This window comes from Ochotona princeps, chromosome 1, assembly GCF_030435755.1.
Source record: "Ochotona princeps isolate mOchPri1 chromosome 1, mOchPri1.hap1, whole genome shotgun sequence".
NCBI lineage: Eukaryota > Metazoa > Chordata > Mammalia > Lagomorpha > Ochotonidae > Ochotona > Ochotona princeps.
The window spans coordinates 96,833,040-96,851,580 of record NC_080832.1 but is presented as its reverse complement, the minus strand read 5'-3'; the positions used below and the strand labels follow the sequence as shown (position 1 = coordinate 96,851,580).

Genomic DNA, 18,541 nt, shown 5'->3' with positions numbered 1-18,541 from the left:
TGAGCCCCAGGACCAAAGTATAAAATCTTCAGGGGTAGAACCTGCAGCTTTTCCACCTAGTTTCTGTTCTTTCCTCATCAGTCTCCCAGAAGGCATAGAGAAGATGCAAGGTAGGTGAGCGTCTCACATCTCCACTCTGATGGAGATGCATTGGTGACAAGGAAAACTCAAGGGATGACTGAGGCACTGGGCGGCATCTTCATTAGGTGAGGGGCGGGAGGCAGGGAACCAAGGCAACCCCGAGGCTGAATGAATTTCCAGTCTACTAAGAAAGGAAATGCTAGCATAGAGGAGGAATCACAAAGATTACTTGCGTGAGGAAACATGGACCATGGCATGCCATGATTTCTACTGATTCACAGCTATGTTTTAAATTTTTTTCCTAAGCAAATTCTTCCAACCATTTCCCCAGACATTTGGATGTGCATACATTCCTACATGTGAGTGTGTGGGTGTATTATTTGAGAACAGAGGTTTAGAAACATTTCACTGTTATAGTGATCCAAATCCATGCACATCATATCTTCATCAAAATCCCACTTGTTGCTCTTGCCTGGCAGTGAAAATTGCTGGTGAGGATGAGAAGTATAGGTGAGGAGAAAAGGATCCTCCTGGGGTGAGTGGTACATGAAGGAAGGGACATAGCCGTTAAACTCCATAGACACTTTCTCTTCATACAGGTCTCCTCCTGCATTTGGCCACAGAGGGTGGCAGCCAGTTTTGGCTACAGGTGGCTCCAGTGGAATCTGCTGGGAAATGGTTTCAGAAGAGGTTTGGGAAGGGAAGAAGTCACAAGGCCAGCCCGTCAGAGAAAAAGGGTAGTTGGAAAAGCAGTTGTCATTAAGTGGCTTTCTCCCTAGAGCTGCATTTTTGCTCCAGGTTTGCAGATCGTCGTAATTCGGGTAGACTCCTGAGACAGAAGGCTGAAGCAGATCTCCATTGTTGTAGATCCTACTGGTGGGAAACTTGCATTTTTCATAGAGCATGGTGGGGTCCAGCATAGAAGCCGGGTCTGCCAGGTTGGTGGGTTCCCCTGAACCATAACTCACGGAGAAGGGGAAACAATCATTCAGAGAGGCATGTTGGGCAGTGTTAGCTATTAAATGTCCACTGTATGTACCAGGCAACTGGACACCCTCTTGGAAAGACCAAGTTATAGGCAAACCTGCCTGACTTTGAGTTTCACATGGAAGAGGCTGGAGAGGAAAACGGAAAGCACATGTCAGTAAGTTACATGTCAGTAAGCCAGTGCCCACAGCTAGCATAGACAGTAGGAGCTACTCTGTGCTAGCAATCACTTGTCAGACATTTCTCACTCCTGACGTGCTTGACGCGCACTTAGAGCAGTTTTACCACAACCACCGAAGACAGAAGAAAGCAAAGGCTTTCTCCATCTCCGCAGGACGCCGCTGAGCAGGCCCAGCCGAGGGGGGAAGGCAGGGTGTTTGATAGGTCTCACGCCAACACAAATCGGCCACCCTGACAGCCTTTTTGAGAAGCTTACATGAAGCTCCTTGAAAAAGTCAAACCAGAGCTGCTAAGATTTGTATTTTACTCAGTACAGCTATCAGGATCTCTGTCTCATTTCTCCACTTGGTTTTCCTGTCTTTATTTATTTATATAATAATTCATTTATTTTTAGTTTCTGTTGGTGTCTGGTAGAATGTGATTCTCTGGTTTTTTTTTTTTCTTTTGACACCTTTTCTTCCTGAATTTATAAGAATTTTGTTGAATTATAAATAGGACATGTGGAGTATAAAAATGGAAAATTTGATTTAAAAATGGAGGAAATGGGGCTGACATTGTAGAATAGCAGGTAAGCTGTTATGTCAGCATCCCATAAGGGCTCTGGCTCAAGTCCAGGCTGCACTACTTCCCATTCAGTTCCCTGCTGCTGTGCTTGGCAAAGCAACGAAATTGCTTGGGCCCCTATGCCCATGTGGGGGATCAAAAAAGGACCCCAGGCTCCTAGTTTCAGACCTGTTCAGCTGCAGCCATTGCGGCCATCTGGGAAGTGAACCAGCAGATGGAAGACCTCTCTCTCATTGTCTTCCCCCTTCTCTCTGTAATTCTGCTTTTCAACTGAAAACAAACAAACAAAAACATCTTTTTAAAAAAAAGTAGAGGAAGTATATTGCTCCCCGATTCATCACAGGAAAAGAACCTGGTTGAAAAGGAAGTTATTTTCCTATTTGCATAAAAATCAGGTAAGGAAAGGGTTGTTTTAGGGAGTAGAAAGAGCTGTCACCAGATAGAAGGAATTGGAGGAAATACCCTCCTTCCTGGGGTTCTATGATGGGAGAAGGGATGAGGAACCAGCCATTTGAGTTTGGCTTTCCCTCCCTACAGCAGACTCAAATGACAATTGTTTTTTTTTCTGTTTCAGATTCATTTAGAGCATCCAAGAATGGGCCAGCTCCATCTCTGCTTTTTGAACAGACATGAGTTCTGAACAGCAGAAAGTGCATAAGAAATTACTATCACATCAGAGAAAACCACAAACCTATACTACAATACCCATATAGCACTGAACTTCAAGTGTGCAGAGAGCAGGCTCCACCCTCCCCCCCCACCACCCTGGTTGTCCATCATTTTCAGGAATAATCCAAAGACAATAATCTATTCTGGAATGGCATTCCAGTGGAGTAGGGCATTAGATCATTTCAGTTCATTCTGAGCCTATTAGAACCAAAACATAGAGTGCCAAATATAGGCTAAGTACTAATCTATGACTCTCCTTTCAATTGTAGTGGGGAGATGAGTCTATCATTTGTAACTGAGAGCAGGCACAAGAAGATGGTAGACCTGAAGATAAAAACCCAGGGTGCATTTTCGCCAGTGAACACTTGCTCACAGTGGAACCCAATAGCAATCAGAGGAGATGACTGGGGGTTTTTCTTTATCTGTAAGAATCAGGGACATCTACCAAGGGCTGCCAATTGCACATGTTAGAGGAAAGGTTACCCTTGTATCTGGGCTCTTCTTCAGCTTTAGGGAGATGGAGGAAGGCACTGTGTGCACCTTCTTCATGGCTCTTCTTGCTTCAGTTTCCAGCTTGGTTTCTGGTTTTGGATGATCATGTTCTCCCTTGGACTTAGAGGAGATGAGGAAATAAAAAGGAAACAAAGTTAGTCACCAGATTACAGCAGATGTGTACTTCTTTACTCTGTGTCCTGCCACTTGACTGGGTGTGCTATAATTGCCTATCATAATGAACTTGAGCAAATCCAGGTAGCCAGACAGCTCCTCCCTCTCCACCTGCCCATACTGATGATGCTACTTTTTCTCGTGGTGCCTCCCACCTACCCAGCTAAGCTATGTAGACAGTGGCAAGCAACACTAAATGGTTCCTTCAGTAAGCACAGGGCTCTTGCCCATACAGTGTGTACTTAATTTCGTGTAATCTTCAGCACAACCACTGAGGCACATCCCATGGTTATTGTAGCAAGTTTGCAGAATCTGAAGCTAAGTCACAAAAGGGATTCAAACTTCTGAGTAAAGTCTGCTATTTAATGAGGGACTTGGAATTTTTACCCATCATTCTCCTAGTTAGGACCAAACAAAGTGGAAAGCCAATAGTAAAAGCATCCAGGAGTTTTGTGAGCTGATTGATTGTTGAAAATTTAGCTGAAAACTTCAAGTCAGCCATGGTGGGAATAGTTACAATCATAGAAATGGACACACATTACAAAGAGGGAACCCATTTATCCATAGGCAGCTGACTAATACCTAAGGGTCCATTCTTAGGTGCTTCTGTGCAGGTATAATTAGTGCTTCTTTCACTTACTAGAGAAGGCTGAGCTTTGGGGCAGGAAAGCAACTTGTTCAGGCTTGCAGCACAAGTTATTAAGTCAGAGCTGTGATTTCAAACTCAGTTTTGTGAAAGGCTACAAACTCAGTGGCAGGCTCAGCACAGCAGGCAAGGAGCAGTGTGTTCACCTGCTGGAACCACATCGGTTGCCAGCTCTCCTACGGTCCCCAGGCACTCAGCCTGGCTCCTCCCAGGATTCTCCAGGCCCTTAACTCTCCACAGAACTGTGGGATACTAGCATGTGAGCCAGGGGGTGAGCTCCTTCACCTGTGTATCCCTAGTCTCTAGTAAGGCTCCCCTGTTAGGAAATGCCGCCAATATTTGTGAAGTGGAAGAGAAGCAGCAGCACAGAATGAACTCAAATCCAACCTGGAAAAAGATGAAGCGGCCATCATGCCTCCAGAAGTTGGTGACTGGGAAGCCTCCATGGCCTCGGCACGGAATGAGCTTGAGAGGCCCATTGCAGTTGGGACAGCGCTTCCCTGCAAGGCAACAGAGCAAAGTGATCACCTGTGCCACCAGGGCCACCTCGGTTGATCCCTGAGCCTATGCTGCCTTGATGGTTGTAGCCTTGAATCCGAAATAGCACAGAGTAAAACCTGGCCACAGTTTAAGAAAATGTTCTTTAATGCTAAGGGAAATGAGCCAATCCCAAAAGGTTAAATACCACATGTTTGCCTTAATTTAAGATGATATGATGTTATGTATAACATGTTATGTTTTGAATGTTATATGTTGTGTATAAACTAAAATTGAAATGTAAGTGAGGTGGTCACAGAAGGTGGCTAGGAACTCGCATTTACTTTTAACATATTGGTTACTCATTACTATGTCAATTAATTCCATAATGATGTAAATTTTTGCTGATGGTATGTTGAAGCTTTCAATTGACTGGGATGATACTCTGCTGGCTCTGTCTTCAGACCAGAGAGGGTATACCTAAGAAGCCGTTGAACTTGACTGGACAATAAGATGCTGGACTCTATGTTTGGTATACGCTTGCAATGGGGGAATCTCAACTGAACTTGAGCTGTGGTTATGCAACAAGGTAGAGGAATCCACCATGGTGGGAGGGTTTGGGGAGGGGTGGGGAGAACCCAAGTACCTATGAAACTGTGTCACATAATACAATGTAATTAATGAATTAAAAATAATAAATAATAAAAAACGGGAAAAAAAACAAATTTAACGTCCTGTTTCCCATTTATCCTAGGAAATGAGGAAATACATATCCTCCATCCATTCTCCAAATGACCACAATGACCAGTACTGGACTGGGACCAGAGCCAGAAGCCAAGATCTCAAGTCAGGCCTTCTAGGTAAGTGGTGAGAACTCAATTACTTGGGCCCACCCCAATGGCTCAGTGACTGAATCCCTGCCTTGTGAGCAGCAGCATCTAATATGGGAGCCAGTTCATGTCTCAGCGGTCCCACCTCCTACACAGCTCCCTGCCTGTGGCCTGGGAAAGCAGTAGAGGATGACTCAAAACCTTGGGACCCTCTCCCCATTTGCGAGACTTTGAAGAAGCTCCTAGCTCTTGACTTCTGATCAGCTCAGCTCCAGACATTGCAGCCACTTGGGGAGTGAACCAGAGGATGAAAGATGTTTCTCTCTGTCTCTCCTTCTCTCTGTAAATCTGCCTTGCCAATAAAAAGCAAAAACAGAAACAAAGAAACAAACAAAAAACCAACTACCTGAACCATCACCTGTGGCCTGTGGGATCTGCATTGCCAGAAAGCTAGATGGGAAAGCAGAGCCAGGAAACATTGCCAGGCACTCTGCTATGGAATATGGGCTTCCTAACAAACGCCTACCCCATGGGCGGTTCCAGGGGCTGTTATCCACTGGGTATCAGTTTTGACCCTAGGATGGCTGGCCATGATAATGATCCTGATCAGGCTCACACATGGATAGAGTTAAGTAAGCAGTTGCCTATCAACTAGGATGTTTCATCGGTCAGTTTGGAAGCATTTCCCTAAGCAGAAAAATCTCTCACTACCTGCTTGTTGGTTCTTGAAACTTTGGCAAAAAAGAAGGGGAAATTCATTTACTTCACAATAAGAACTAAAAGTCAAGAGCAAAGCCTCATGGGAAAGAAAACTCAGCCACAGTATTGTCACTAAAGTGCAACTCAGTGATAACAGCTCTGCCCTGATAGCCAGGGTTGAAATTACATGAAGTAACTTGAGCTCTGACATAGAGTAGGATTCAGGGAACCTACTGAATGCATCTATTTTTATAATCTACTGAATGATATGATTTGTTAAAAACAAAATCTCAGCATATGATGAGCCTAGCTGATGGCAGACTTGAGTTTAAACTCATATTGGTCCCACTGTTTTTACTCCAGATCTAAAAGCACTTGCTCAGCCCTCTGAAGGACCGATTTGCTAATCAATTCATGTTAGTCCTCTGAGTAATGCATCTTCCTTTTAAAAAGGACCTTGAGTTAGTGCCTTAACCTAAAGAAGATGTTTATTGATGGGTACTCTTGCCAAATGAGCTCTGGCAGACAAGGAGCCTGGCAGCTTCCTTCTCAACAAGCTGGATGTGTTGCAGCAGCCTCTCTCTCAACTACACTCCTGTGACTTGGTCCTTGGGGGTGTGCCAGGACATACAGTCTATCAACTGAGTGTCACGTTTCCTTCCATTGCTACCACGTCCCACTCACGCTGTTGCTTCTGCCTGGCTTTGTCACAGATTGCAGGTCTCAGGTAGATCTTGTTTCCCTCTGCTGTAGAGCAGTTGTGGCCACACACCACCACGCCAAGGCAGGACTTCTTGAGGATGCGGGAGTTGTGGTTGTTGGTATTGCGCATGGCCCAGCTGCTCAGATGCCGCTGCGCATTCCGGTCATCAGAGCTGTAGACATGCTTCACATAGGAATCGGGCCACTCCTGGAACAAGTCGATCTTTTTCACATTCTGATAGAGATAAAAAGAATGCTGTTATAGTTTCAGCTAGAAAAAAAAAACAACCATCCACTACTGTGAAGTCAACAGACATGGAGCATCAGGGACTGAACAAGAGGGGCAGGCAGTTGACCAAGTGGTTAAGCTGATCTTGGAGACACCTGCATGCCACATTAGGATGACTGGATTCAAGTCCCATTTGGGTCCAGTGTCCAGTGTGACTGCTGTATTCTTGAGGATTTGGACACTGGACCCAAATGGGCCATGAGTTAGCCCCCCTGATTGGGGCTGATTAATGTTTCTCTTGCTTATGGTGATCAAAGTAATGAGTATTTTTCAGGAGGAATCTTTGAGGGTGAAGCAACATTATGCTGTTACACAATAATGATGCAAGGCAGTGTGGCAGCATGGTTCATTCTACAGTCACCAGAGATAAGCAGTGGAAAAACCAGAACGCCCTGGTCCAGGAAGATGGAGAGCAGGGTCCTCCCCTTCGCAGATTGTCTAGCTCTATATTCTGAATTTATTTTGACTGAAAGCTTCTATTGCTCTTGCCAGGAGTGGCACTGTTTCCTGGGGCTGCCCATCTGGTTAACCTCTCCTATAAAAGACCAGCCACAAAGAGAACTAGTGTTCAACACACAGACTTCCGGCTCTGCAAGATGAGAAAGTTTTGGAGACCAGCTGCATAACCATTCACAAAATGTGACCACTACTATGGTGTCCACTTAAAGCAGTTAAGTGATAAATGTTCTGGTTTTTTTTTCACTACAATAAAATAAAAATAATCACAAAAATCATAATAATGAAAGATTGGTAGTACAGGGCATTCAGTTCTTATAGGTTGTATGTTTTCATTTACCAAGTAGGGATACCGAGCTCTACCTAACACAAGAGTTGCTCCAAAGATTAAATATAATAATATATATGAAACACACAGCAAAGCACTTTGTGTGCTGTTAACTCTGAAAGGTAGCCACTGCTGGTCTGGCTCCTTTTGCTAGGGAGTCTCTGCATTGTGGCAGAGAAGCTGTAACTGACAGATCCTGCCTGGTTCTTAGGATGAGACTCATCAAGACGTTCGGCATCAAATAGGCTGTGCCCAGTGTGTGGCTTTCAGAGGGAGGCCCGGAAGGGAAGACAGAAAAAGAGATTAGAGTGCCTCTCCTCTGCTTTCCCAGGAAGAAAACAGCATAGAGAGGATTTTTGAATGTTCTTGCCAGAAAGAGATGATGAAAGCTTAAAGTTATAAAATGCTGATTAAAAAAACAAAGGTAAAAGAAGGCATAGATGAACTAGAGGTCAATTTTCTAAAATATTCTAAAAAAGTTTGTTTGCTTATATCAACACAAATTCACCTGTCTTTTACATGTAAAATGCATTCATTTGCACACAGGCAAATAAAATTGTCATCCTTGTAAAAAAAATGCTGATTATCCTGATTTGATCATTGTAATACAGACACTAAGTTTCACATTCTACCTTATAAATACATTAAAATTAGGGGCCAATTAAACACAAATAAAATAATAATAATAATAATAATAATAATAATAATAATAAAAGAAAGTACAGCCAAAAATGTGAGAATATGGTACAGTGGGTCAAGTTGCCGCCTTTGGTTCCGGCATCCCTACTCCAGGCTCCTGGCTTCAGCCTGGAGCAGCCCTGGTCATTCTGATTATCTGGGGAGTAAACCAGCAGATGAAAGATCTCTATCTGTGTCACTCTGCCTTCTAAGTAAAACAAAATAAATCTCTTATAAAAGAATATGAGAAAATACAAGAGATCGCAGAAGGAGAACACAGCTTTGATTAAGTAAAACTTCAAGTTTCGTCAGTGCCAGAGAACTTTATCACATGGGGCTCTAGACAAGGAATGTGGTCTCTGAAGTTTTGTTTTGTGCTTCTCTGAAGTGGAACATTGATAAAACCTGCCTCCCAACAGTGCAGTGAAGAGCACATGCATCATAAGCAATAAAGCCTCTAGCACAATATCTGTTGAAAGTGGCTGCCGCAGAAACTGAAGCAGGAAGTTTCGTGTCTGTGGGAAGTGGACTATTGAGTGGTTTAGTGCAAACTAAGACCTGTGGGACAACTTCAGACCCTGTTGGAGTTTGTAAATCAAGTTGTATTGGACCACAGCCATGTTCACTCTTTCAGTACAGTTCATGGTTACATGTACATTATTTATGCATTTAGGATGCACATATAAAAACCAAATGAATTAACACACACAAAGCATAACTGCCTGGCACAGAGTTGTCTGTCTGCTAAATTGGAGGTCATGCTCAACTGACCAGTGTGGCCGCGTGGCCACTGGCTTTCAGGAGCGAGATGACCAAAGAGAGGGCACATCACACTTGAATCCTTGCCAAACTGAATGTGAGGCAGAAGTCCAAAATAAAAGCTTATATGCTACACCTCTTAATCCACAGCTTGACTTCTTAGAGTAATGGGCCCTGGGGAGCTCTATTGTGATGGCTGTGTTACAGAAAGGGGAACTAGCCAAGAAGATGAGGAGAAGAGCGTAAGTTATAGGAGTGAAAGACACGTACACTCAGGTCAGACAGCTTAAGCAGCTGGTCCTGAGGCAGGTGCAGTCAGATGGTAATGCTGATGGTCCGTCTGCCTCTGCCGGGGCTTTCCTTCTCTTATTCAGATCCCCGGTAACCTTTAGTTAGGTAAGGGTTAATGTCTGGGGTAGGACACGCTCCCTGGGCAGCACCCGCTCCTGCTCCCTCCCTCTCTTTCTTCTTCTTTTTTTTCCTTGTTCTGACCAAAAGCCACAACAAGTGCTTTTTTTTTTTCTTTTCACAGAAATGCCTCAGAAAGCATCATAATTTATCTTTTGAAAGAATGAAAATGCAGGTTAAACACTAAAACTCGCCATCAGTAATTTGGACTATAAACATCCACCAGTGGCCCTGGCCTGTTCCTCTTACAAAGAATGCCAGGATGGCTGAGACAACTGCCACTTAGAGGGAAGCTGAGCTTTTCACCTTTTTAAGACAAGTGGGCCTTTAGCTGCTGGGAGCCACTAAGCCCTTGGGTCAGGCAGAGGGGAAGGTTTTTGGGAGAAGATCTTAGATACTCCAACTTTGCATGTGGAAGAAGAGATGGTCTCCAGTCTTGGAAGTCATTTTTTGTTGACAGCTCCTCTGCTGTCACCCTCCTCCCCATCCCACATTCTTGCTCTCTGCAAACTGTGGTAAGGGGTTTGACAACAGAGATGAGTTTGGCTTTAAGAAAATGACACAGTTCCAATGTATTCGCCTCAAGCCACTCTTGTGCCTGTTTATGCCAAATCTGTCCAGCTAGACATTCAGAGGGATCTCTGACATCTTTGTATACATCCAAACCAAGAGAAAATTCAGAGCCTCAGTCAAATGGATGACAGCACTTTCTGAGTATCAGAGAGGCAAAATTTAAAAAGAAAGAATAATCATTCCTTAATCTTGTGTAGCAAATCCCTATAAAATAGTTTCTCCTTTTTGGAACTTTTGTTTATTTTAATTTCTAACTCTTCATGAGTAACTCTTTGTTTTTCCTCTTGGTTAAATAGTTTATAATTGAAAGGGAATATTCCTAAGGTTTCCAACAAGTAAATCTAACTAATTTATATTTTATAGTCTCAAGGGTATGATCATTGGGAGCTTAACTGACATTTTCGTGCATTAGTTTTTGCCAAGATATTTATCCCCCAATGCATTCAAAGTCTTTGAATCCTATACAATCATAGGCAGCCTTTACATTATGTTTATTTTCATTTACTTAACCACTTTTTAAATACATTGATATCAGAACACTTAGATATATACTATTGCATAGTTAATCATAAAATTTCTAAAAATAATACATCAGTGTCTACATTATTGTTATTTGATAAAAGTAGATTTTCACTCATAGCTTAAGTTCGTCTAAAGCAAAGAGTTAAATAGTTTTTAAAGTTAGATGAATGGTTCACTAATTCCTTCTAAGAGCTTCTAAATATAATAGGAGTAACAAATAGAACATCTCTAAGCAAGTCAAATACAAAATTAAATGCTGCTTATGAGAAGGAAGAAAAAATCAAACGTTTTGATTAATACTTGCACACACTTTTTAGGAACTTACTGGTCTGGACCAACTGGAAATCAAACTTCAGGTAATATCAAGGAGAAAAATTCAAACGACTCAAAAACCTTTATCCATGTTTGTCAGCTCAAGAATTACTCCTTCAACTAATCCTGCTTTTTCCTTAGCTTAGTTAAAGGACCAAGACTGGGGACAAAGTTTCTTTTTTGCTCAGAAAACACAAACTAAGTTAAGTTGTTCCAGGACCAAATTATCTGCCACCTGCCTCTTGCCTTTTCTCTTTTTGCTTTCTCCATTCAACTAAGCAAGGGACCTGCTGCTGGGTACCCAGCAGAAACTCTGCCTCCACAGATGCAGGAATAGTCCCACCCATATCGCACAGAGCACCAAGAGGTGAAAGAATCCTGGCTCTCATCGTGGGGGCCTCACTGAGTACAGGAGCCCAGAGAGGTAAGCAGTCCTGGGGAAGTTCAAATGACCTTGAGGCCAAGGATAATGCTGAGTGCCAGGGAGGAAGCCATGGGTGTGTCCTCAGGCCAGTGACAATGTAACCCTATCAACACAGTTCAATTATGATTGACATGAAATCCCGAAGATGCCTTCCCTGTTAGTCCAGTAACACTGGGGCACCTCTGATTACTGCAGTTGGCTCATTCCAGTCACAACCAACCACGTACATTCTTTGAAGGAACTCAAAGCTCAGTTTTGAGCTCATCCTCTGAGCAGGTAAAGGGAATTTTGCTAAAATCATAGCCCAAGTATGAATTAATTGTACTATTTGTTCCTTTACACTTCTATTATTCTTTCCAGAACATGTTTTGCTTTCTATTTTAAAAATGTACTTACACTTTGTAATTTCATGAGTTGATGATTTGGTGTGACTGGCCATGGGCTTCATGTGAAAACTGCTCAGTGCTTAGGACAAAACTGATTGAGAGTGTTTTTCTGCTATGCTGCTACCTGTGCTTTTGCTTGGAAAAACTGGCAGGTGTTAAGAACAGAACGAGTGCTTGCCTTCTTTGGTGAATTGGGATACATTTTAGGAGAATTTCTTCCCAATTACAACTGCAGAAAAAGGAATCTTACAAAGCTCATGATGAAACACCAGAACTGGCATTAATATGAATGTAACGCCCTTGAGGAGCATGCAATCCACGTGTTCAGTGAAGGTGAGATCAAATCAATACCCAGCACTGGCTGCTTGGACTAAGCAAAGCCCAAAGCACCCACAGTAGAATTTTCTAGGTGCATTTCATAAATTTTAATTTAGGGGAAATAAATAGGAAAAAGCACAATAAGTATAAAACACTGGCCCAGAATAAAGACTGTTATCAATGATGGTAGTAAACTTCTAGCATGGCCCCCTAGGGGTTGTACTTAGATGAAGAAAAAGAATAAAAACCGAGGTTTGATACTGTATCTTGCTCAGATCACATCCTGTAATATTCAGAAGGCCGAGGCATATGGTAGTTCACGACTATAGGCTCTTTTGGGTTTGTCATTTTCAAAGTATGCTTCTAATAACACTGCATGGTGAAATATATCCCTTTCCCTAGTGAGAATCAATTATGGCTCCCTCTTAGACTCTAGGTACTGATGAACATGAAAGAAGAAATGGGTTACATGAGTCTCCAGCCAATTTCTGCTACCTGCCTTGAGTTTACTCATCTTCTGATTCATTCACACTTGCATTATTGTAGGTACTGGAGATAATAGATTTGATAAAGTTTCTTGATAGTGAGGGGAAATATAAAACGAACAAATGAATAAAAAAAATAAATACAGATCAGATACTGCAAAGAACAAAGCAGTACAGGATACAGTTAGATGGAGTTTTTCTGATAAGATGACATTCAAATAAAAAAAAAATAAAGGAAGTGAAACTGTCTGGGGGAAGAGTTTTCTGGATGGAAGAGACAGCATTTATAAGCCTGAAGGCAAGAAAGCACTTAGTGCTGAAAGCACTGAGATTCATGACCAGAACAGGGTGGGCAAGGTTGGACCGAAGGGAAAATAGTTCAGCTGGGATCCATGTGAGAACGGTGACTTTTACATTAAGATGTGAAATGATTGTTATAATTTGAAAGCAAAATAATCAGACTTCAAATGAACATTTGAGATTTGATTATTCTTTATAGGCTTCGCCTATACTCTTTTTTTTTTTAAAGATTTATTATTATTGGAAAGCCGGATATACAGAGAGGAGGGGAGACAGAGAGGAAGATCTTCCATCCAATGTTTCACTCCCCAAGTGAGCCGCAACGGGCCAGTGCGCGCCAATCTGAAGCCGGGAACCAGGAACCTCTTCCGGGTCCCCCATGCAGGTGCAGGGTCCCAAAGCTCTGGGCCGTCCTCGACTGCTTTCCCAGGCCACAAGCAGGGAGCTGGATGGGAAGTGGAGCTGCCGGGATTAGAACCGGTGCCCATATGGGATCCCGGGGCTTTCAAGGCGAGGACTTTAGCCGCTAGGCCATACCGCCGGGCCCAATTCGCCTATACTCTTGAGGAACAATGTTTTTTTTTTCTTCCTACTTGCTATTTATTGATTTATTTAGTACAGAGTTAAGCCTGTGATTGTTAAGAGAGCTGAAATTATGTCATTTAAAAATTAACAAAATAATAAGGAAGGAAAAGGGAGGGTGGAAACAAGGCAGGACGGTGCTCAGAAGGAAGTGAAATGAAGATTTGCAAAGACTCTTGCAGCTGGCAAAAAGGGAACATGCGCGTGAGACAAGTAGCGGAAGGAAACACTTCCCAGAGGACAGGCAGAGCTGGAAGGCTCAGGGTGTTTCTGTCCCCAAGGATTTGATCTTGCTTTGCAACCCAACAAGTCTAATAGCTTCTCACGACCTTTAAAATAAATGAGTCCTCTTGGGATAGCCTACTTCCAAACCATCTTTCCAGCCAAGAGCTCCTGAATATCCCAGTGAGCACCTGTGTACTACCATGTCACACGCAGACATCTGAGAGCCTTCACACTGGGATCCCCCACTTTTTGCCTCGATCATCAGAGCCACTGACTAGGGGCTCTGCCTCGCTGGCTGGGCCAGAGTCATACTGAATCACATACTCCTTTTCCAATTCCTCCTGCATTTCTTTCCGTGCACTGATTCAGTTTGGACATTGGTCATGATCTAACAGCCCAGACCATGAGCTCATTCATGGAGCTGAACAGAGCTGGCACCCCTGAGGCTGCCACCATGCTGGCATAGTTCAGTGGCACCCCTGAGGCTGCTACCATGCTGGCATAGTTCAGCCACTTGAAAACGTTTGCGGTCCCAGTAAGGACATGACTGCTCACTGTTGTCAATAATTAGTAAGTAAATTGTGATACAACTGAATTATAGGAGGAGATGTGGAGTTTCTGAGACCAGAAACCTTGTACTGAGCTGATCACCCAAATTACCAAATTAGTTCTTACAAATGAACAGTCAAAACATGTGAGAGGATGAACAGAAAAGGAATTTGTCCTTGTGCTAGTAATTATTCCAGAAAGAATGTAAAACTCTAAAAAATGTATGAGTTGTTTACACAAAAATTAAATGTGACAGAAAATGAAATTGAAAAAATTTATTGTAATAATAAGCCACTGAATTTGGTCCTTTGAACCACTTAAAAAAAAATATATATATGTATACATATATATATTCAGGAGCCAACATGGTGGCATAGCATTCTAATCCTGGTCTGCAATGTCAGCATCCCACATGGGTGCTGATTGGAGTCCTACCTGCTTCACGTCTGATTCAGGTCCCTGCTTATAGCCAGGGAAGGTGGCAGAGGATGGCTCCAAGCCTTGGGCCCTCTCACTCACATGGGAGACCTGGAAGACGCTCCTGGCTCCCAGCTTTGAACAAGCCCAGTTCTGGCCATTGCAGCTATTTAGGGAGTAAACCAGAGAATTTAAGAACTTCTCTCTTATATTTTCCTCTCTGTGTTTGTAACTCTGACTTCAAGTGAAACAAATAAATTTAAAAAAATAGTCGTATCTTGGTTGGATCTCATTTTTGCTGTTACCAGACTCAACACATACAAAGAAACAGAGGTGAAATTCAAGTCCAAAGCTGTGTTTCCAAGTCCTAGGCTTTTCATAGTATACTCCTCTGCATCCAGATTTGCTAACAAATATAAAATCTGATATACATGGAAATGTTTCCAAGGCTTTGTATTTTTACCTCAATTTGCTTTTACTCAACTCTGGAGCAAACATAAACCTACATAAGGATGGTGTAGTCTCTGCTCAGAAATTAAGAAGCATTTGCTAGTTAATAGTTAGCTTCAAATATGTAGTAAGTTGAAGGACACTTAGCTGTTTCCATGAGTCATCTCAGTACTATTTTTATAAACTGGGAGCAATGCATGCCCCAAACCAAATGTGTATATTCTCTGAAATTTTAGCTTAATATCCTGGAAAGCTAAGAGTGTTTTTGTTTCTGGAAATTTCTGTTGGAACATGAACTCGCCTGCACTCCATAGTTCCCTCCAGGTACTGAATCTTTCCTGTTTATGGATCTGAGGCGTGATGTAGCTCTTGTTTTAAGGAGCATGAACACTAACACTCAGTGTTAAACTCTACACCAGAACACCATGTTGGCAAGTACTGCATGTACCTGCTTCCTCCAGCCTTTGATTTCTTATATGTACAGTTACTATTTGAGGGCTGTAATAAAAAAACTAGAAATAGACAAAAATATGGGTTTCCAGGCCCATAGCAATTAAAATCTTCTCTAAGTTTCTCCCAACTAGCTACAAGAATCGGAATATCTTTTAAAGGCAAAGTGTAGTAGTAAAGAATGCTGAGTCTCTGCCTGTGGTGCTGGCACTCGCAGGGGTGCTGGTTCCTGTCCTGGCTGCTCCACTTCCAATCTAACTCCTTGCTAATGGCCTGGGAAAACACCAGAGAATTACCTAAATCCTTGGGCCCCTGAACCCATGTGAAAGATTCAAAAAAAGTTTCTTAACACCTAGATTCGTAGCAGCCCACCACTGACCTTTGTAGCCATTTGGGGCATTAACCACCACATGGAAGATGTCTATCTTTCCTTCTCTCTAACTTTATCTTTCAAAGAAAAATAATCTTTTTATTTTTTAAAGCAATGGCAAACACAAATTCCTAGAATGGATTATTGCAGGAATTAGTTATGGTTTATTTACCCATCTTTTATTATTATTATTATTATTATTATTATTATTATTATTATTATTACTTGTGTACTTAAAAGTAGAGCAACAGGAGTCAGCAGCATGGCATGGCACGCTAGTTCTCTGCCTGAGGCACCAGCAATCCCTATGCGTGCCTGTTTCAGGCCCAGCTGCTCCACTTCCAATCCAGCTCCCAGTTGATGTGCCTCAAAAAGCAGTGGAGGTTTACCCAGGTCCTTGGGCCCTTGCACCCACAAGGAAGACCCAGAATAAACTCCTGTCTCCTAGCTTGAGATCAGCCAAGCTATGCTATTGTGGCCAATTAGGGAGTAAACCAGCAGATGGAAGATCTTTCTCTGATTCCCCCTTCTCTGTAATTCTGCCTTCCAAATAAAAGTAAATCAAAAGATAGAAGAAAAGAAAACAGAGCAACAGAAAGAAAACAATGGATCTTCCTCCACTGTTCTGCTTTCCAAATGCATTGGAACAACTGGGGCTGGACCGGGCCAATGCCAAGAGCCTGGGTGCCCCACATGGGTGTCCCACATGGGTGGCAGCGAGCCAACTACTTGAGCCATCACCTGCTATCTGCCAGAGTGTGTGTTAGAAAGTTGAGTTGGAAGTAGAGATGTAACTCAAGCCTAGGCATTCTGCTACAGGTTGTGGGCATTCCAAGCAGCAGTTTAACTAGCTACACCACAACACTGGCCTTTAAAATTCGTTAAATGAATGACAACTGGCCCGTGCTTTTTGTCCCCTAGCCCCCTCAACACCTACCAGGAAAAAACATAGAGGGAATTTAAGGAAAAACATAAAGAGAAAAATGAAAATATTAATCAGAACAATGATTTAGAATGATTGCAAAACCAAATTGTGGATTCACTGCTCTATCTCCCCAGCTCAAGATGATTCACATTCCACAGTCCCTTCCCAGGCAGATTGGAATGACCTTTTTTTAAGATAGTACTGCTGGTCTCTAGTCTTATTCTTGCTGGTCACCATTTCTAAGAGTTTCTGTTGAAACCATCTTCCAATGCCCAGAGGGAAGGATGAGAAAGTCAGGAGTGACACACATGGGAAATCCATCTCAAACAACTGACACTTTCTATCAAATTCAGTTATCAAATCAAATGCCCAAGAGCAAGGCAAAGAAAGCAATAACATGAAAGTCACCTTATGTCTGCAGAGCAATCCCCCATAGGTGCATGCTGTGGACAATTCTATCAGTTCTATATTCCACTGGTGCACTATCATTAGAACATTCCAGAACATTTCAATTATAGGTTTAGTTTAAAACTATTACTATGCCAAATAAGGACACTTGGGGGCTTGTACATGATGAAGAGTTACTCCATGAGCAAAGAAATCATTATGAATTCATGTGGGCATGTATCCTTCTCAACTATGTGAGCATCATTAAAAATAACATTTGAAAAATCATTATCATTTTTGTGAAACCAGTCAGCCAGGGTGAGAACAATCGAAACCCAATCAGTTTGGCAAGAGAAGCATAGCAAGCACTTGCTCTGCCTCAGTTTCTGACTAGGGGGTGAGGTAGATAAAGCCTGGCTCAAACCAGAGATCCTGGTTCCTCATCCTTAAAATCCCCCAGTTGGACATTCAGGTGAAGCTCTGCAGGAGGCAAGCTTACCCAGGTGGGACTCTCACCAATTTCCACATAGGTCCTAGCAGCTTAATATACCCAAGGCATCATAATCAAATGCTGAAGGCTCAGTCCTACAGCAGGTAACATACCTGTGGCAGTTTCATATCATTAATATCCCAGTTCAACACCTCTTTTTCTTCTAAGTCGTCGGGTGCCATGGTAACAAGGACAGGACACCACGGGGTTCTGTCACACTCCTTCAGGTGTGCTCGAGGATTCTGCTCTCAAGGTTCTTGATACAGTTGGATATTCACGCAAGCAGCTTACGCCTGATTATTTTGCAGGGCTAAAAAACAAACAATAGGAAGACTGACCATTCCTGTGATAAGAACAAGTACTCAGCTGACAGAAAAGTCTGCTTCACTGGTATTTTTGCAAGTTCTAAATGCAACTAAGAAACAAGACAGAAGCCATTGGTGACCCCCAGGAATTGAGAGCATGGTGACCACTGCTTTGATTGCTGTAATTTGGGCTTCTATCGCATTGCTAGATCAGGGTATGGAGGTCTGGGAAGGCACTGTCGTCATCTGTAGTCAATGGGAAGAAACTTTTCCCTGCATACACCTGGCAGAGAGCTGGCCCACTGTCTCATAATGTGGCTAACATTACAAGAGGAGAATGATATGTTGGATTTATCTAGCAGTATGTTATAAACCCAAATGAGGAATTAGATGTGGTCTCTTCAGTAAGTTCCACATGTACTTGACATTTGCAAGTGTCATCAGCTCATATGTGATTCTTTGGCAACAGACTGCTTTGTCTCAGCACTATTAACATTTTGGGCTAGATAGCTTTCAGTTAAGTAAAGCTATCTTGCACACAGTAGAAGTTTTAGAAGCCTCCTTACTCTCAACCAGCTGGATGTTAATAGCAAAACCACATCTCCAGACAAATGTTGGGGTGGGATGCAGTAAAATTTTCTGTTTGAGAAAT

General features: G+C 42.6%; 1 protein-coding gene across 1 annotated transcript; it reads right to left on the bottom strand.

The window, feature by feature from the left end:
* Nucleotides 1-402: 402 nt before the first annotated feature.
* On the bottom strand, nucleotides 403-17,766 carry GCM1 (glial cells missing transcription factor 1). The gene is made up of 5 exons (XM_004599449.2): nucleotides 17,698-17,766; nucleotides 6,484-6,736; nucleotides 4,181-4,293; nucleotides 2,965-3,093; nucleotides 403-1,196 (listed from the first exon to the last, which is right to left on the bottom strand). The coding sequence occupies exons 1-5, from the start codon at nucleotides 17,764-17,766 to the stop codon at nucleotides 435-437; spliced, it is 1,326 nt and encodes a 441-aa protein (XP_004599506.1). The 3' UTR covers nucleotides 403-434.
* Between the last annotated feature and the right edge of the window lie 775 nt (nucleotides 17,767-18,541).